At 42.4% G+C, this 20,823-nt stretch overlaps 1 protein-coding gene across 1 annotated transcript in view; it reads right to left on the bottom strand.

The window, feature by feature from the left end:
• Positions 1–3,281: 3,281 nt before the first annotated feature.
• The window catches only part of ext1b (exostosin glycosyltransferase 1b), a 121,511-nt gene continuing 103,969 nt past the window's right edge, over positions 3,282–20,823 (bottom strand). The window contains exons 7-11 of the mRNA XM_084379204.1: positions 19,840–19,935; positions 12,775–12,864; positions 10,577–10,737; positions 9,674–9,845; positions 3,282–8,123 (exon numbers count right to left, since the gene is read on the bottom strand). Of these exons, the coding sequence (XP_084235330.1) occupies positions 7,938–8,123; positions 9,674–9,845; positions 10,577–10,737; positions 12,775–12,864; positions 19,840–19,935 (705 nt within the window). The 3' untranslated portion in view covers positions 3,282–7,937. The remainder of the gene's footprint in view (positions 8,124–9,673; positions 9,846–10,576; positions 10,738–12,774; positions 12,865–19,839; positions 19,936–20,823) is intronic.

Below are 20,823 nucleotides of genomic sequence, written 5' to 3'. Positions count from 1 at the left end.
TTTACCACTTGGTTTCACACATGAAAATCAAGAAAAAATGTCCTGGAGAATTTTGTTTTTCTCCAGAAAAGAAAAATTCAACCCGATATTACACATAAAAATCTCCTGGGATTTTTTTATTTTCACTCGGTCTAACATGACATGTATTTTTTTTTTTCTCTGGAAAAAAATAAATCACGTTTTTCACATATGAAAATAACAAATTTCTCCTGAAAATATTTTTTTGCCCCTAGTTTCACATAGGAATTTTTGTCCGGGAATTTTTTTTTTCTTTTTCTTTTTAAGGTGAAATTTTTTTTTCCATGTGTGATACCCAGTGAAAAAAAAATGAAGAGAAAAAAAATGTTCCGATCAGTTTCACACGTGAACAAAAATTCTCCGAATTTGTTTATTTTTTTTTATCTCGGTTCAAAACAAAAGAAAAAAATTCTTTGAAAAAATTGTTTATCTCCTTAAAATAAAAACTTAACTCCGTTTTAAACAGGAAAAAAAAAAAATCTAGTGAAAATTTTTTTTCCCACAGTTTTTCTTTTCACTAACGTGAATATTATTTTTTTTTGTGGAAAGTTTTTTTAAAACTTAATGTTTTTCACATTTGACAAAAACAATTATGAAACTTTCTATTTCTTTTCTTAATTTCCTTTGTTGCAATACATCGGCCTCATCTGCCATTACTTTCTTGTTCTTTCACGACAGCATGTTTATTAATTAGAAGCTAAAACCACAACATCACATGTATCTCTCCGTGGCAGATTTTAACCACAAATCTCCAAAACAACTTAATTGAAGTCTTAATGTGAACACAATTATATTACGTATCCAAACAGATGTTCCGGCCCACAAATCTTGTTCTCCAGATGTAAGAAAATATGTTTGTTTGCTCCAACAGACTCCAACAAAAGTCGCATCATCATGATTTTAATCATTTTTTTGTTACCATGACACAACTGTCAAATTGATGATTCGGTCTAATCGTGAATCATTTTGAAAGTATAATGTTTCTCAAAGTTAATTACAATATGTTTTTTTATTTTGCAGCCCTATGTAAGTTTCTAAATTCCTTCAAATCTAAGTAGGTGCGCTTCCTTGTTCCTTATCAGCCGTCATACTGTCTACACCAATACCAATATATCTTAAATATGGACAATTATGTCAACCTTGCAGATTTATTGGTCTAGCTCTGCTGGGAATTACATCCTAACAGTATAAACATACCTACCTAAATACAGCTCAGCCATCAGTGAACTTGAAAATAAACAAGTGAATGATTTATTAAATAAATACGCCCTCTGTTTGCAGCTTGTTTCTCCATAACTTCAGGCTGAGCACTTTGGATGTAGATAAATCTGACCGCTATCAGAGGAGCACCATGAGTGATTGAAATTAGTTTTATTTCTGCAGAAATAGTTGTTTATGCAGAGAGAGAGAGGGTGTACGCTCACATCCTGTACAAGATCCATCAAACAATTATTTCATTTTAAAAAGCTCATCGTCAATAGTGAACACCTCACCTTCCCTCCTCCTGAACCTCCTCTCCCGACAGCTCCTATACAGGCCAAAAATGTGTCACCCTGAAAATGTACGACCAGTAAGAGTGATTTCCTGCTCTGATTCTCGATAAATACAGCGACTTTTTTGAGAGGGGGCCAGCTACTTCAGCAAAGGAGAGAGAGCTTTTAGTCTCTCTGGGTTTCTGTTTCTTAAAAAAGGAAGATGAGTAAGAGAAGAGAAGAGTCCACAAAGGGCCTCCTTCGATACAAACATGAAACACGAGCTAAAATCTGAGCACGTGTGCGCGCACGCACACTCGTGTGGCAGCGCTGTCAGATAACGGGGCACGCCTGAGAATATGGGTGTGTGATATGGGCGTGTTTAATAATTCAGAGCAGAGCCGGGGTCATATCTGCGATGTGTTATGAGGCCATTGTCCTCGGGGAGACGCGGAAGGACAGATGCAGCGAGGAGGCTTTCAGCAGAGTAAAGAAAAATCAATGCTTTGAGTAGCGACTAATAAACCCCTCCTCAGTGGTCTAATACAGGGGTGGTTATTATATCTCCGAGGGCAGAGCAGCATTGAGGGACTATTATTACTGTACAAATGGAGTGTGTTCTCATTCAGCCGAGGCAGAGGTCAGGGGCTGAGCACTTGCCCGTGCACGCTCTGTCGCAAATGATGACGGGAATAAAAATGCGGAGGGTTACAGTCACTGATGTTTGCAGTGCACACACAGATACATCAGCATATCCTCGTATCATGTCACTGCAGCCACAGAATGAATCCTCAAACACCGTAACAGGCAGCGTCGTGTAATTTTCGGACTAATGCTTGTTGGGAGGGTTTTAGCTGGGCCTCACACGGCGAACACGGGGGAGGAGACTCACGGTGGCACTGTGGTTTGATGTCTCATGACTGCGTTACATCATTTTCTGTGGAAATTGTGCAAATGTGCCGTTTGATTCTGAGGAACTGAGGTCAACACTTGGATGTGTTGTGTTACAGACTGGCCTTGAATCCGTGCTTGAGCTCACTATGTGTCATCTGAGTGGTTTCGAGATTAGTCTTTAGTCTATGTGTTTTGACCTTTCATACACATGTAAACAGCGTTCAAGGTCTCTGAAAAGGAGATGCAAGATGGCTCTTGTGTTGCTGACAGAATACTATTATCCAGGAGGATCCTCTGAAGAGCAGTCACGTCTCCCTGACATGCTCATCGTATTTTCTCTAAGTACACAATCTGCTTCCTGTTTACAATGGCACACTCGTGCTCAGTGTACGTGAATAGCTACGTGATATATGTTTTCAGGTGTGTTAGTATGGACGGATTGTTTCTGAAACAGTGCTCGACGGCTCGTCTGGATGGAGATCTTGTTTGTTTTAGTGCTGTTACCGTTCGTACAGCTAGCTTACATGTAATCCTAGTATATTTGTGAGGAAGTCTGTACATATAAACATTCCCTAGTAATGTTTGACTTCATAGTAATAAGAAAACAACAAAATATATCTTGTAGCCAGGCCAAAATAAAATACACCATCTTATTTTCCAGTTGTTTCGCTGCCAGCTGGTAATACAGAAGTAACTGCTGCCGTACCAACAGACTGCAGAGCAGCTCCTTTTGCAAATGGTCTTGTTTTCTCATCATAAAGAGGCGTTTGTATTAAACTGCGACCAGTTAAAAGCTTCTTGCGGTACGTTTAAACACAACAAGTAAGAACAAGTACACAATGAGAAGCGTATCAACATTTTAATACAGCTTGTTAGACAAAAAAAGGCACAAAGAGATGCAGTTATCATCAAATATGAGTTTATTTTTTTATAAATCATTCTTACAAAATTGGCATTTATCTATTTCATTTGTGACCTCTATAAAAGTCTTCTGTTAATTACAAGGTAGGAGGGAGGAGAAGGCATCGGGACAGCTGGGCTCCGCCGAGTCCTTACAGATCAACAGATTATCACTGCTGATTGGCAGCGTGACACGGCCAATCACTGATAAATAAATCCCCCAAAAAAACAGGAAGTGGTCATACGTTGTCGCCTTGGCAACAGTGTCCGAACACAAAGATGAAAAACGGGGCGTCGCAATAATAGAATGGAAGCTGTGACTCATCCAGTGTATGAAGGCAGGGCTGTTGGGGACCCTGCTCGCGCTGCTATCGCCGCCCGCTTACTGGAAACGACAAAGTCTGGGAAAAGACGGTGCTCGGCATGTCAGGAACTCGCATGTTGATTTAAAAAAAGGCACAAATCAAGAACAGACTAGTTTCCAGCGCACACACACATACACACATACGCCGCTGCCACTCTAAACAAACGGCACATTTTCAGTAAACCTTCCTCCATCTGTTTCGAAGCACACACACAACGGTAACTTGCATAACGTTCCCCCTGATCAAATGAGAGAGGCGGGTTTTTTTGTTTTTTTTTAGTGCATGCAGAGGTTTTCCCAGTGGCCTAAATCACATCCATCACACTCTCGACTGAGCTCTAGACTCGATGCACTGTGCAGCACGCCAACTGAAAGATGGAGCGGTTCCTGTCGCCAAGTTATCTGACCTGAATTCATGCTTTGAAATCGTCAATTTAAAGTCGACTGTGTCGCAGCCTCAGACCCATTATTGTAATGCATGTGGGGAAAGATGTTACGGCAGAATCTGAAAATGTTTCCATCTGCTGCAGGGGACCCAGCTGCTTATTATTTTCCATGTTTCAGTTGGCGTAGTCTTTATTGGGACTTTGCAATTTGACTCCCGCAGAGAGCCAAGATGGTGCGGCCCAATCCAATTCTCGATCGCTGGCGTATGCAATCTTTTAAAAACTCCACTTCTCGGAGAATGTTATATCTCTCTTGGGGAGTTGTGTATGAGACAGAGCGTGATATATGTACGTGTCCCTGGAAAAAACCAGTGCAGAGTGGAAACATAATATGAGCTGTATATTGGCATCTTTGTGGATTAATGTGCACAGCGTGAAGAAAATAAACTGAATAAATACCATTAACTCCCCTCAGCAATGCGGGATCAGTCTCGTGTTCTCGCCACGTCATCTCAAATCGTACACAGTCTTCTCTTTTTTGTTTTCAAAAAATAAATATATGCCTATGTACAGTGCTGAGAGTCGTGGGGATCTGAAATGAATGGTGGTGGTGGGGTTTTTTTGTGGTTGTGAAATATCTGCAAAGCTGGGGGGACGCTTCTCTTGAGATGATCGACAACAGTGATTCAAATGATCGGACATAAAAGGCATGGCGTGGATTCAAACAATGAGGCTGTTCACATCTGGTATCAACATCCGTCCTGAGTGATCCGATCACAAGTGTGTTTAATCTGAGTCCAGGTGTGAGCGCCCCCCAAGATGCATTGAGGGCGCATTCGGGATCCGATAACTCAGACCACATTTAACCTGCCAGTCTTGGCAGCAGATGTTTGTGACTGCACCGTCTGTTTCAACTAACTATTAAACTAGGAACCCTGATGTCCCCCGGACTCCCTTTACATGATTTTAAGAGTTGTTGCATGAGGAGAAACTTAAAAAACGTTGTGAAAAATGCTGAATCATTGGTGGCTTCTGGTAAATTCAGCATTAAATACATTAAGATGCTTCTTTCCTTGCAGAAAGTGTCAGTTTGTCGCAGCATCGCTGTACCAACCTGTCCGGTTTTCTGTCTGAACTGCGTCGTACCTAAATGATTTCACCATCTACGGCAAATTTATTAAAGACTATTGATGGTAAACGTGTCAAAATTCACAAATACAATAAACAGCAACTCATAAATGATACTTCTTTGTCGTCCGTGGAGAAAGTAACCAAACTCCCTTTAAAAAATGCTCAATTTTAGACCCGTTGCTTTACGAGAAACTTTATCAGCTTTGTGAAACAAATTCTTAACTACTTTTGGCTCGCTCGTTAATTCGGCAAACGTTATACATTAAGATAATTGTTTCTTTGTGTAAAAAACATTTATTTGTAGGTGTATATTTGCATATAGAGCAGGGGAAGTGAGATCAGATCACAAGAGATCACTCGAGACGCATTTAATGCCAGATGTGAATTGACAGGCTTGAAGCTGTCCAACAAACGGATGCTACAACCAAATATGAACAGCCTCAATATGGTTTCTCTGACAGTGAAATAGGGACCAGATGCAGACTGAGTCAGGAGTAATGTACTGTAGAAATCATAAATCTCTCCTGGCAAACAGAAAGTCCCAGAATGTAAATACAACATGATATTCAAAACAATGACAAGAGGACAAAGAACATGATACTCCTGCTGGTTGTGATATGATACATGATATGCTGCGGTTGCATTTGAATACGACACATTTGTTGACACTGTAAAGGCTTCACAATACATTGTACATAAGCTGGAACAAAATGAAATCAATGACAAAACCTCAAAGTAAAACAGTAATTGCATGTGTGATTGATATCGACGACAGCTACTGATTAACACACACTGAACAGCTTTGGCTGAGACATTATGCTGCCTGACAGAAAGGCCACTAAAAGCTTTCATTCAAGTGTTTTTTGCGAGCGAAATGTGAGAGCGGGCTGCCTCCGTGCAGCAGCTCCGCCGTGAGACAGCCGTTTTCTCTTTGAAATGATTGTTTTAGGGTGAGACAGCTAGTTATTGTAGCATTTTGATCTGGTTGTCGAATACCAATCAGGTAATTTAAGGTGCAAAATGTCAGGCGGGTGTGACGCGATGTGCGCGGCTGTAACGGTAACGGACGTGGAGGGGGGGAAGGAAAAAAAAAAAAAAAGGCTGTCCTCCCGAGGCTAGCATTAGCCGGCAGGTCATGCGTGTGGGTCACTGCTTTCACAACAAAATTGTCCGTAATGTTCGAGTGTTTCATCAACAGCGTGTCCCCTGGGAATGAAACAGCGCTTGACATAAATACCTAATTGAAGCCCAAACGCATCTCTGCCTGACAAACCTTTTGTCAATTTAATGGCTGTGAGGTCCTCTGATATGTCACGGGTGGGTGGGGGGACAAAAGAAATGGTGGCAGGAGAGCCACATGATGAGAATATTTCAACGTGAGAGCGTCTAGGCATCTCAAAACAGATGTAGGCAACGTGATGTGCAATAAACAATTTTTAAAAGGCAGACCCTGATGTCAGAATGGCACTGATGCGCTCAGCGTTTAAAAATCTCTCTACAAGCACTCCTGTGAAACGACGGCGGTCGCTAAAGACCTGCTACGGTCTGAAATCTTATTCCATTCCTCCCTGTGAGGATGCCGCTCCGAGGCCGCGCAGGGAGAAATAAATGGGCGAAACGAGTTTGGGTTAGAATGCAACGTTCTGCTCCATTTCATCCAGAAATGTTCATTTCGCTCATTCCAACGGAGGGAAAATGTACTCCGCTCGAGCTTATGGTTGGATGAGCCAACTTTTCAAGGCTCTGCACACACAACACACACACACACACACACACGCTGAAGAGTGAAAGTACAGAAAGGGGTTTGAAGGGGGAAATAAAAGATGATGAAAGTAAAAAAAAAAAAAAAAAAAAAAGATGAGGAAAGTACAACTGCCTTGGAGAGTATGAGAGGAAAATGGGACATGAAACGCAATGTTTTTCTAACTTATCTCCGTGATAACAGGGAAGCAGATAGACCATTATAAAAGCCGTACCGGCACGTCGAGGAAAGAGCCAAGGATAGGGCAGGCGGGATTTTTCAGGCTCAAGGATGTGTGTCGATAGCGGAGAATTTTCAGGGGAATAATGGCTGCATTGCTATAAAAACCTTGTCAGGCTGCTGTAATAACAGGCTGGACTCTGCTCTTAAAGACAAAGAGTCAACAGCGACACCAGACTGCTGATTTGTACAGAAATCAAATCAACTAAACAACAGGGGTTTCCCGGGCCATGAAGCAGGAAGTCGGTAGTGAGTCCAGTGTTGTATCCTGATGCAGACTTGGGGGGGGGGGGGGGCCGGTAGGATAATGGTGGGCGGGGTTGCCGGGGTTTTTGCGATCGCGTACGCCTTCCCTCTTTCTACCGTCCTGCGCGTGTGCCGAGAGAGCAGGAAAGTCAATGTCGTCCTTGTTCGCGTTGTACAAAAAAATATTCTATCCAAGAGTTCTCGTCGTCAGTAGTGTGCGCTGCGTGTTTGCACATTTGCAAAACATACAGAACTGTTTGGCGTGTCCATCAGTTTGTGTACTCCTCTTTGTCTGTCTGTGTTTGCGGTTTCTGTTTGTGTTTTTCATATCCAAACGCCATCTGCTTGTTTCCTATTCATCCCTTTCCGCGTCAAGTCCTGGCAGCAGCGGCGCTGCGGTCATTGGCAATGTGCTGAGTGGAAGACAGAGCTGCGTCGCTCCCCGTCCATCCTGCTGTAGGCCTACTACTCCTTCTACTCTCCACAGAGTCTCTCTCGCGCGCCTCCCCCTGCGTGGGGTCTCCCCCGAGGGGGCGCCGGTCCTGTCAGAGCCTCTCGATGTCCCTGTATTTCTTGCGGAGGATGGAGACCTGGTCCTTGAAGAGGACGGGGTCCAGTCTCATCTGGGAGTGGACCAGCGGCATGGCGCCAAACCAGCTGGCGAACTTGTTCATGCAGGTTTGCCGCTGGGCAAAGTGGTCCGGATCGGCCCAGCGAGAAGCCCTCGAAGACTGAAGGAGGGAAGACAAAGGAACAATTTTAGAGTCTTGTTACCTGTGTTATGAATAATTATTGCTTTAGATCAGAGATTCACAACTACAGGGGGACTCGTACCCCAGCGGATACTTCTGTTGTTGCTTCGGGGTACGTGGGAAGATGGTGGAGTCGCTCAACAAAGTCGGAAACATAGGAGCTCTTTTTTTTTTTTCTCTTTTTTCCATAAATTTGTAATTAGACGGAAGACAAACATCCAAATAGGGAAACAAATTGGTTTGTTGCTGATCTTTAGAAAATGTTGTGTCCCAATAATTGAAAAGGGAAACAGTTAAAATAATCAGCCAGAAGTAATAAATGAACAGTTAAAACCGTTACGTAAAGGCGACAAATAAACATTTTGAAATCATTAGCTAAAGGTTACGCATAAACAGTTGGAATAATTAGCTTAAAGTAACAGATAAACATTTGAAATCATTAGCTAAAGGTTGTGGATAAGCAGTCGGAATAATTAGCTAAATGTGAAGCACAAACATTTGGAGTAATCTGCAAAAAACTCAAGGATAAACGATCGAGGTAATTGGCTAAATGTAATGAATTGCCACATTGAGGTTGTATGACTGTGCACGACCAGAATTTTTATTTTTTTTTGCAGATTATTATGATGTCACGTTGCATTTAACCTCTGACCTTTAACGTCATAATATCATTAGTTTATCCCGTTAGATGTTTGTATGTCTAATTTTATCGTAACTATTATATGAAGAAAGGTACGGATGGACGGACAACACGAACACCTATCGGCGGCGCGGAGGCGAAACAGGTGGAAGAATGGTTAATTAACAGTTGGAATAAAAAAAGTAATCAAGTAACTTAAAGTAACTGACAGCTGAAACAATATCCACTTTGTTCTACATTTGGATCGTGACAGGTTGAATTAATCGAGCAGCGATGTGAGCTACGACGCTGCTTTTGATTATCGGAGGGAGAGTGAAGTTCTCATTACACCAAAAAAGACTGAAAATAATCATCAGCTTTCTTTCATTCAGTCATAGTAACGACTTCAGACACGGCGACAAGAGAAAACCATTACCGAATGATTCGTAACGTCTCTCAATAAATCATCGCTTGGATCATACTCTATATTTGGGAAACCTGACACGACTCCTCTCTGTGCTTTTGTCTCTCCGCTGTAAGTGACTAGTCCTGTTTACCCCTGGGTCGCACCAACGAATCTTCAGAGAATAATTCATAAAGCGAGCGAGAGTTTCTCTCCAGCTGAAAGGCCACGACGCACAATGGAGAGAAAACAACACTGGCTGGCTTCGACACTAATATATATATATAAAAAAAGGAGGACAGAAATCAAAGTGGGTTATATAATCAGTCTGATCCGAGTCCAAGGTTGTAAGATTTTTAAAGGATTTTCTTCAATGCAAACCGATTCTGTCAACTGGCAGCCGTGCTGTTATGGCGTGCCAGCAGTAATGAGTCATTTAAGTTCGAGAGGATCCATAATAAATGAAAGAAATGACGTGAATCCAGCAGCCGTGAGAAGACTTTTTACCTGTCCCATCATGGTCTCCTTGTACTGTTTCTTCTGTGTGACCTTGATGGGCGGCAGCTTGGTGACGGCAGAGACCAGGAAGTTCATCAGGATGTCCTCGCAGTTGGCCAGCTGGTCCACCATGCTCTTCAGACTCGTGGGTAAGTAGTTGGTGTACAGGTGATGGTAATACCTGCAAGAGAGGACAGAGAGGAGTCAGAGGGACTATGTGGATTGACCTTCAGAAGACTGCTTTTGCATTAAAACTTCCCTGTGAGGCTGAACAATCCCACAGTTTCAGCCATTTAAAGATGGATGAGGGGAAATGAAGAACTGTGTGTGTTTAAATGCATCACAAATTTCTAGACACCTTGATTTTCCAGGTTGAAGCCCTTCGGCTACAACTCTGAATTCATCAACGGACTGATTGCTCGAGTTCCTGGATGGATTGAGCGAATGACTCACCGAAAGTGATTAAGCGTTTTGGCTGCTGTGATTGGCTGACTTCAGCTTAATGGACTGCTCCCATCACAGCTGAGTGAAGCCATATTAAAGCCGACAGGGCTGTAGTATGACTAAACGCAGGAACTGCGGAGCGCTGTGTAGCAGACAAATTGACACTTTTTTGGATAAAACATACTCCGTGTCAAAACACTGGTTTCCCGAGGCTGTGCTACATCGAACATCACACCTACTTTCATAATCTACAGATCACTGCATCAAAGTCGTATCAAAAGAAAGACAACTGAACACTGGAGAGCAGAGCAGAGCAAAGCTGTGATCCCCGTATAACAGAAGGGGAACAGACGTAAAGAGCATGAAAGAAAACAGCGGCGCGGAGTGAACGGCGACACGGAGGTAAACAGCTGTACTCGAACCAAGTTTTTACGGATCAAAAGACGACAGTGTGAATTGGCACCGTACCTGTGGTAGATGGCGGCCCCGGTCAGCACCATCGAGTAGTCGTTGGTCCATTTGGATGTGTAGCCCCAGCGCTCCTTGTTGCTGTCCCAGAAGTGGCTGCGAGCCGGGTACCCCACGATTCGCTCTGGGAAACTCTGCCAGACGGTGAAGGCAAAATCCACCTGGACGGACAGACAGACAAACACATTTTCACATATTAGGATACCTCTTCATAATTCACCCCAACAACCAAGTTGTGACTAAGTTGACTTTCAAATGTTTATCCATTACTTTAGCTAACAATTTTAAACATTAACATATAACATTTAGCTATTTCACAATTATTCATTAGCCTAAATTTCTTTATTTCAACTACTTCAAGCTAACGATTTCAGCCGTTTATCCATTACTTGTAGCTAAGCTAACTGTTTCAGATGTTTATCTATTACTGGAAGCTAACAATGTAAACTGTGCATTCATTACTTGTTGCTAAGCTAACTGTTTCAAACATTTATTTATTACTGTGAGCTAACCATTTCAGCTGTTTATCCATTACTCGTAGCTAAGCTAACGGTTTCAACCAATTTATGAACATCTCATTAACTAACAACTCTCGACTTGTTGGCTCATAACAAAGTGGATAAGAATACATATCAGCCAAAGGGATTTTTTTAACCTGGCACACCAAATGTTAGGCTACGGTGGTTTGAAAAACAAAACTAAGCGCAGAGTTTTCCTGGATGTAACAGGAAATATATTCTTTGCTCATTCATTTTTCAAATTTTGAAAAAACTGTGCCTACTCACAGTTTTACAATATTGTGTAAGAAAAAAAGAGACAGAAGACAGAAAGAGACTACGGGGAGGAGCAACAAAGGAAGTGCACACTCAAACACGCTGTGGTGAAAATACAACAAAGGAGAAACCTCATCAAACACAAGGCAGTCTTTCCTAAGCAGCTGCCTGCAGCCAACTTCTGTGGCGGCGATCAAAGCGCTCAATCAAATAATTAGACGAAAACATCAGAAAGGCCTCAGTGGCTCCACAAACAGCTCGCTCTACATTACCACACTATAATGCACCGAGAGAGTGTGTATATTAACGAGTACTTGTGTCAAAATCCACCATAAGACACAATGCACATTATTTTGATCTTCTCTACAAGCAAGTCCCAAAGGTAAAAGAAGAAAAGCACCTATTTCTCTTCTGTTCTTGCTTTTAATCCAATAAAAAGGCAGTTTAATGATGATACAGTTACAATACGAGAAGTGCTTTTCCTTCAAAAGGCTGTGGGATAAAAAAAACCTAAACTATTCACAGTAACTGGGTGCTAGTTTATATTTAATTGTGAAAGACAGCTGTCCTTCAAAAGCTAAGGGAGGCTTTAAAATTCAAAAATGCCACTCGTGTCACTTTTATCCTGTGAAGTTTAACACTGGGCCGATAGATGTAGAGACTATTCAGAAACCTGTGATGGTATTTTTGGCTGAGTTTCTTTTCTAACTCGCCCTGGCATCGACGTTCCCTGGGCTCTGAAACTTTGGGAAAAACCTTTGTATTCATGATCCAGTTTTTCTTCATGGGAGAAACGTGGGTCGATTTGTTTTTTTGGGGCTGGATTTTCCCTTCGATGCCAACTCTGCCTTGCCATCTTGATCCTCCGCACAAACAGCCTTTATGAGATCTAATTCTACACTGTTCAAAGCAGCATCTGGCTTCCCATGGTGCCGCGCCAAAACATGTCCCCGGGAAAAAACAGGAACGGTCCCGACAGCATGCAGAACAAAAAAAAATGCCCATAACAGCGCTGCTCCCAAATCGGGGATTCGGGGAGGTGCAGTTGTGACTACAGGCGCCAAAACATGAAGTGGAAGATGGAAAGAAAAAAGGAGAGAGAGAGAGAGAGAGAGAGAAGGAAAACAGAGGAAGAGAAAGAAAAAGCAGACGAGAAGAGAGGGAAAAAGTTAGGCACTGGGAGAAAAAGTTAGAGTAGTTTAAGCAATTTAAATCGAGCTTCTGAGCGATAACTTGAAAACACCAGGGACAAACAGAAAGAGTGATAAAAAATTGAGAGAAAACGCAATCAGAGAGTTGCATTTGGGACAGAGAGAGAGTCTGCAACGATGTTTTGTCTCAGGAGGACCAGACTATGGAGACAGAAAGTAGAGAGAAAGAGGCAACTTTTCTTTTCTACTGTACTTTTATTATATCACGAGATACCTCTGTGGTGGACAGCACTGTGTCTTCATCCAGGCTGAGGACAGCGTCGGTCACTATGGTCTCGTAGGGCAGGAAACGGCTGCTCATCACCTGCGGAGGAGAAACGCGGAGCACATAAAGGGTTAACGCCACATCATTAGCGTTTCATTTGTGATCATTCGGCTGCCTGGAACAAATTAAAAAAAGGCCCAAGGAGCGATGATGAGATGTGGAAAAAGAAAGAATGAATCCGTTTATGGTTACAAGGAGGAAATCTTCAACATTATGTCCCCGTTTTTCTATCAAAATGCATATTTTATGCATCTAACAGTGTGGAGGTGTTTATTCACACAGATGACAGCTTCTATTGAATGTTTCCATGGATACATTAATAGCGCCGTGTCATTCGAAATCACTGCAGGTTGTGAGGTTTTCTTCTGAACGTGGGCTTTTTTGTCTTACATCTGGCATTTTTACAAGACAAGACAACCTCAAGGCATGATGGGATACCGTATGTAATCCCCTGCAGCATCTCAGTCTCCTTCCCTTTGAACGTGCCCAGAAAAGGAGGCAACGCATTAAGATGGCCAAGCAACCACCACAGCGAGATCTTTGGACGCGAAAGATGTTGTTCCTTAAACGTTAGCTTGGCTATTACCTTATTTACTGAGGTAACCTTCTTAAATATCTAGTTTCTAGGTGTGTCATGACTCTCCACATCCACGACTGCGTTTCACTTTTGATTTTTATGTTCGGGATTTGTTTTGAACGACAACAAAACATAGACATTTGTGACAAAGTACGTTTTCTTAAACCCTCTTCCCAAGCAAATCAATAAAGGATCTTTGAGAATGTTATCAGTTCAGTTCAGTTTTTTTCCCCTGAGAGTAAACCCTCTTCTCAAAGAAATCAATAAAGGATCTCTGAAACATCTCCAATACTTGTCGGAGTTACCTTTGTACCCGTCGGTTGTTTTAATGAACGATGTTGAGAGCTCTTTTCGATTGATACCTCTACAGGTGCTGATCCTGCTTTCACCGATTTGTACGTAACGTTACTTCCTCCAAACTTTACGAGATGTGATTTAGAGCTTCTTTTGCGAACATTAATGGCAACAACAGCAACGCTAAATCAGACTAAACTATTGGGAGAGGGGGTCACACAAATACATTGGGGGAAAAAAAGGAAATTTTTTTTACAGCATACTGGGGAAAACAGACGAACTCATGACAAATTAGATCCACCTGTCCATCCAGAGCTTCAACAGTAGAAACTATTTTAACGGTTCCTTACAAATTCATGGGATTGAGGGCGGACAACAAGCCAGGACGTCAACAAACAGCAGCGCACAGAGCTGGAGATAAAAGCCGACGTCTTCCACCTCACTGCATCCTGCTTCCTATCACTTCCAACAGCGATAGAGTGCTGATACGAGCCTCCATTACTGCTGCAGGGTTGTCTTTCTATTTTAAAAAAAAACAATAACAACGAACAAATGCAGCCAGACACCTACAGCCTGAGTCACGTGCCCTACACGTGGCACAAGTCTACCTTTATCCTCTTCGCCGATGTTTAAAAACCAAACACGAAGAGTTTATTTACAGGCAAATGAAACAAAACACGTGACGGCTGTTGAATATTTACTGGAAGCGGAGAGAGAGAGAGAGAGGGAGAGAGAGAGTGACGGTGGCCGGGGCCGGGTGGGTGGATGGAAAGATCAACATCTTGAGGATATTTAGACGGGAAGTCTTTGGTGAGTTGCCGTGATGAAAAGCGCTCGGAAGAGAAAAAACAGCAGCTTCTCATCGAGTGTGCGTATTGTAAACTAGATGTGTGCGCTCGAACTCAAACAACCTCCCACACGACCGAGAAAACCTCTCACGAATGCACAGCTTTTAATGGCAGGCAAACAAACGCATCCGGATGCACAACATTTATACATGCGCACGCACACATTAACAGCCTGGAACAACTGTTACTCAGTTATTCAGAGCTCTGAAGGTCAGGCCTCTGTGAGAACACTTTTAAAACATCGCCGGCGCTGGAAAGCCATTAGATTTACATTTAAGAATAGTCACTGTTGACCTCTTTTCTCTGTAAACACCTGGTATTGTCCGCCCGCTGCGCTCCAGCAGAGTGACCCCACTCTCAACGGGTCTTCATCACTCCTACAGCCGAGGGCAACGACTCACACCGCGGAAAAAACGCTTTATACCGTCAAGCTGCGCGCAGCCTGTTATTCAGCCTAGAGCTGCAGCTAATGATGACTTTAAACTAGAAGATGTCAGAAAACACTGAAAGTGCTCATCACAATGTCCCAGTGAGCATGCTGGTGTCTTTGAAACGCTTGTTTGATGTAACCAACAGGCCAAAACGCAAAGATTTGTATCGATAATTTGTTAAAAAACATCCTTATGTGTTTGTGATGACAGGATTAAGATGTTGTTCTCCCGCAACTTTACACAGCTGAGCCTCGACAGAGCTGTCGGTGAGGTCAAGCGCCATCTACTTCTCCAGAGGCAACAACAGCAGCTGAAAGTTCAGCCTGTCGCTCAGGCTGCAACAGTGCGGAGGAGCAGACGCGTGAGTGACAGTTGTATTTACAGACGAAGAAAAGGAGATCCGAGAGGAAAGAGGAGAAACCTCCCTCTCATTTCAAGTGTCATCATTACTGCGGTAATTTCCCCGCTCGCATAAACAGAGAAACAAAACGGTCCCGTCGCTCCGCTTCTTGTTTCCCACTTTGTTTTTAGCAGAACGCTGTCAGGGACAATACCAGCGAAGAAGAGTCGGAGAGAGAGCGAGGAGGGAGACGGGAGGTGGGGGAGTGACAGCGAGACAAACAGCCAAAAAGGGAAAAGAGACCGAATAAAAGACAAAGCGAAGATGAGAGGCTGGTGTTTCCAACCCCCAGATGGTTTGTAATGTTAGAAGTGCGACATATTAGCCTGGGGCTTCCTGGTGCTCTCCAGGAATGTGAGCTTGCAGCAGGAATCTGCCTCCAGCACTTCAACTCCTTTCGAAAGGACAGCAGCGGAGGAGAGACGCCGAAAGGAAAGAGGAGGACCACCAGTGTGTGCGAAACTGGGATTCTCACATGGCTTAAATCAACGTCAACGTTTCAATGTTTTTTTATTGTTAACAACAAAAACATCAAAAACAACAACGCTGCCACATCTCTGTCGCTCTGCCCCCCCGAGCTCGTTTGTTCCTACGAGAGTTCGGCCACATTTTTCCATTTGAGTGTTATTCTCAATTCAGCCGTATTTCAAGTTAAACATCATATTTGATAACCCCTTAGCTAACGTTAGCATTCAGCCACTTCCTGGCTAACGTTACTCTTTGATGGCGTTACACGATATATTAGAAAAGGTGTAAATCAATTCTGAAATATCAGCACACATCTTGGACACATTTATTTAAACCTGGAAGTGAAACTATAAAACACTATAAAACGCTCCCCACCTGAGCGTAACGTCGGAGGAAAATGGCCGCCTCGTGAATATTATCTATCATCAGGATAAGATCCAGGTTGAAAAACACAAACTTTTGAACTTAATTCTTTTAAAAAACCTATTTTTGTTGTCTTTCCCTGAAAAGTTATATTTCCTGCTGCAGCTCAACATGTTTTTCTTCACTTCTTTTCTGGGAATTTGGTTTTTTTTTAAGAAACCTGTAGGGAAGTTTTAATTATACAGTTAAAAAACCTAGACATGGTGGGGTTTTTCGGAGGCTGAGTCTGGTATTTTTGGACTAAATATATTTAAATTCTACTTCTTTTGGGTCAACAAGGTAAATAAATAAATACTTACAACAGGGATTTGAGCTGGCAGTGTGGAGGCTTTGGTTCAGAATTAGCAGGCTTTAATGTTGGGGAATAAGAAAACTGAAACTAAAATTGAACTTTCGACTGAAGAAATAAAACACGAGTCGTTTGAGATAATTGAATAAATGATGGGGAGCGCGGAGTTTAGACTCGTGATCTCGGTGCTTTCGATAATTCTGGCTGCGATCCCGAGGTGAGAAGGGAGGCCTCGATCGAGAGAAGCACAAAGAAGATGAGAGGAAGAGGGACGATGAAGAGGGAAGAAGAGAGAGGATCTGTGAGTGAGGAAGGGGATGAAAGAGAGACGGGATCAGGAAGAAAGTGGCAGGAGAAAAAAAAAAAAAGAAAAGGCGATAGGGATGAAAAAGCATCCCTCTCTCTCTTCCTCTGTGGGGCGGAGGAACACAGCTTGGCTCGCCACAGTAAACACAGAACCCGCCACAACCACAACAAACCACAGGCTGCCTGGCACACACACACACACACACACACACACACACACACACACACACACACACGCACACACGCACACACACACACACACACCAGTACCAGTACGCTAAGCCTGTTCTGCTCGCTTTTCACGGACACACAGCTACACACAGCGGCCTCCCGCTGTGATTGACAGCTTGGTAGAAACCACTCAGAGACACGAGGAGAGGTAAACCATAAACCCAGCCTACCGCCGGGTGACTGACGCTGATGTGAAAACCACTTCTTCTGATTGGCAGCTGAAGTTCGGCCCTCGCAGGAGAGAGAGACGACGGCGTCGGATGAGTCTCGCGTCTCGGAATACAGATGAGCAAAACCGGATCCTGTTTCCCTTCCCTCGAAAACAAACCTCAAAACTTGAGCTGGGAAATTGTAAAAAAAAGCGAGCTGAAGGCAGATGTCGGCCCGTGTGTCTGACCTTCGGCTCGGACAACGAGAGGTCACGGGGAGGTCAGGACAAACACAACAAACCCCTTCGACAGGGCAGAGTCTTCAGCGTCGAAAGCCTAAGAAGGTCGTCATAATAAATGCCACTGAGGTATGCTCGTGGCTCAAGCTCTGGTTTATGTCTGGCTGGAGGCGTAACTCTATAAAAACGAATGTGTCTTTTATGACAGTCAGTCATAAGAAAAGCGAGCAGAAAGAAGATATCGCCCACGTGTAGAAACATTATTTCTAGGTGCATTTCCGTTGGTTTTTAAAGCTCTGAGTCATATTTAAAGGAGCACTGTGTAGTTTTTGGAGAAGAAATTCAACACGCGAAATAAAAGAAATATTATTTTTTTTCCATAACTGAATAAACAAGCTGCCCTCAGAGGAAAATAAGGTTCCCAGATCTCTGTTTGAAGCTAGAAAGGTGGCAGGGTCCGCCACTTGTAGACAAATTAGAACAGTATGAAACTGTGTTGTCCTTTAAGGTTTGTTTGTTTATTTAGTTTGTTTTTCTCTTCTGATTAAAATGAATTCCCCAAAACAACATGGTGCACCTTTTTTCTACTGATGTGAAAATGTTTGTTGAGAAATAAATAATATTAAAGCTTAGTCAATAAACACAAAATTATTCATCGACTAGTTTGATAATTCTGTAATTGTTTCAGTCATTTCTTTAGAAAATATGCTGAAAATTATAAATATTCTCTATTTTATATGATTTTTTCTAAGATTGAAGATTTTTTTACCTTTTCTATTTTACCATTCCATATCTTGATTTATAGACCGTAGTGTTGAGTTGAAAGATGATGCTATTGTCCACAGGTGACTGCTGAAAGTCATTGAGATTGAGCTCTGCACCACTGTAACACTGGGATTTATTATATATCCCCGTGTGTGTCCTCTCACAGCTGTTGGTGTTTGTGACGAGTGGAAGGGGAAATAAAATGAAGCTGTTGTTGGCGGTCAACGCGGTAACTTTATGCCTCCGTGTCTCGTGTATCACTTCCTTATTAAAAGACGCTCTGTGGTGTTTCCTTTCTGTGGGCCGCTGTTTGTGTTTCTCTCAATTGTGCCGAATTTTCTTAGCTTACCTTCCTCAGTATAGCTAGCCGGGTGTTAAATGTATGATATACAGGAAGAAATAACTGTGTGCTTGACTCATCTGTGCAGCTAATCTGCTGTCAACAAAGCATATATTTTATCTAGTCAAAAAGGAGTGTAAAAGTCGGTGTTGCAACCAACCCGGGCAGACCTGACAGAAGAGTTTTAAACAAAGAAAGCAATAACTTAATGTATTACATATGCCGAATTTACAAGAGGGAACCAATAATTAAAAATGTGTCATAGGCGTCGTTTTACAAAGTTTATAAAGTTTCTCCTGACTCAACAACCCAAAAAATTCTGTGATTTTTTTAGGGAGTCTGGTGCTGATTTGCAGTCACCTCAAATTTCTCACTGAGGACAAAGATCCAATCTCAATAATCGTAACAAGAACTTATTAAAGATAACCAGATCGGATCGTTTTTTAACTGGATCACTTATCCAGATACAGAAAACCTAATACCAGGTTATACCAGGTGTAAATGGAGTCAAGGCACAGCGTATGTTCTCGTCTGGCAAGGACGTGAGAGGTGATCTGACTCCTTCGCTTGTGATGGAAGACAGTTGGAGATCGCTGTCAGAGCGACCGCCGTTGAGCGATGCCTGAGAGGACGCGCTACCTCGTATACAGAAACACACCCACATCCAGACACAACAAGAAAATATTGAGGACATAATAAAAATAATCTGTAGCTGCATCCCTAAAGACAAAGATTTTCTCATTATGAGTTTTCGAATGGCGGCACGGATGTGAGAATCATGAATTATTGGGCACATTAAGAAAAATCAAACCTGAGACATAATCAAATCAATGCTGCAGCTTGTTTTCTGTATAACTCAGCTGTAGCTGATTCCTCCAGAGAAAATTGTGTCACTTTCTTCATTTAATCAGATACTCTGCTGTGAATTCAAGTAAAGAACGAGCAGCAAAATATACATAGAAAATAAATAAATGCTACTTTGCATATGCACTTTATTCTCTTCCTTATCTTTCTGCATTAGCCTCTCAGTGTATATATATTCCCATCACTGAGCTTTAATTAAAACCACACAAACTGTCCTTTAATGGAATCAGTGCAGCACAAATCGAAACTCATTAACTCCCAGAAACTCTCAGACTGAATGAAATGTGCGGCGATACAGTAGCGTTACAGTCTGAGAGGAGGCATGAGATGAGTAATTAGAAATGATAGGGATCACACCTGAGAGGAGGAGTGTTGCGTGTCGAGGCTCACCTTATTCTCCCCCTCGATGACGATGACGGGCACGGAGGTGGCAGGCCAGCGGTGTTTAGCGGGGAGAGGCTTGTCACAGTTCCACAGGACGATGATCTAAAAGAAAGAAGACAGGAAGATCTTATTAAGCACGCTAACTAGCTGCATTGTGTCTAATTTGATTCCCTCGAACAAAAACAACACTTCCCAGCGTGTTCCCGAATCAACCCACTGAACATGTGACATTTACGTGACCCGCAGCACAGCAAATGTCACCTTATTACAGGCTGATTGAATGTTAAAGAGCCAGAAGGGCAACTGAAGTGATAAAATATTTCCAATTATGGTTCCAGAACGGTTTGTACAACTCAGCCCATAATCAATCAAGTCACATTGCCAGGTTTCATTTCTGCCTACGACATGTCGCCGAACACATTTTCCAGCCCGTGATTCACGCTCCACCTCCAGTCAGATGGTGTTTTACATGAAGGACTCATGTTCTGCCGCCACAGTCACATCGTGTTTTATGCGACTTGGACGGCTGTTTAGCAACCTGCAGGTCAGCCAACATGGAAATGTCACATGGAGTTAACCTTCACCATTCACTGCTCTCCTACAGCAGACCTCATTAATATCAGATGAGGGACACACACGTTCACACACGACATGACTTCTGTCTGCCCATAACGCAAATATTTACATTCTTACGTCTCAGCCTGTTCTTCTTAAAAAAAAGGGAAATTTCTGTAGAATTTTTTTTCAAAGTTTGAAACCAAGTTTCTGTAGAATTTTTTTTTTTACAGCCACAAATGTGTTTTTTCTTTCACTTGATGAAAAAAAGTAATTTTTTCAAAAAAGTATTTTTCCCAAAAAAGTATTTTTTCCAAAAAAGTACATTTTCAAAAAAAGTATTTTTCCCCAAAAAGTATTTTTTCCCCCCAAAATTTTTCAACAATTTTTTAAATTGTTTTTGAAACCAACTTTAAAAAGTTCTCTTTCACTTCA

Source organism: Pagrus pagrus (genome assembly GCF_965226575.1).
Source record: "Pagrus pagrus genome assembly, chromosome: 17".
In the NCBI taxonomy this organism is placed as follows: Eukaryota; Metazoa; Chordata; class Actinopteri; order Spariformes; family Sparidae; genus Pagrus; species Pagrus pagrus.
The sequence above is the reverse complement of the archived record's forward strand: the minus strand, read 5'-3'. Positions and strand labels throughout refer to the sequence as shown.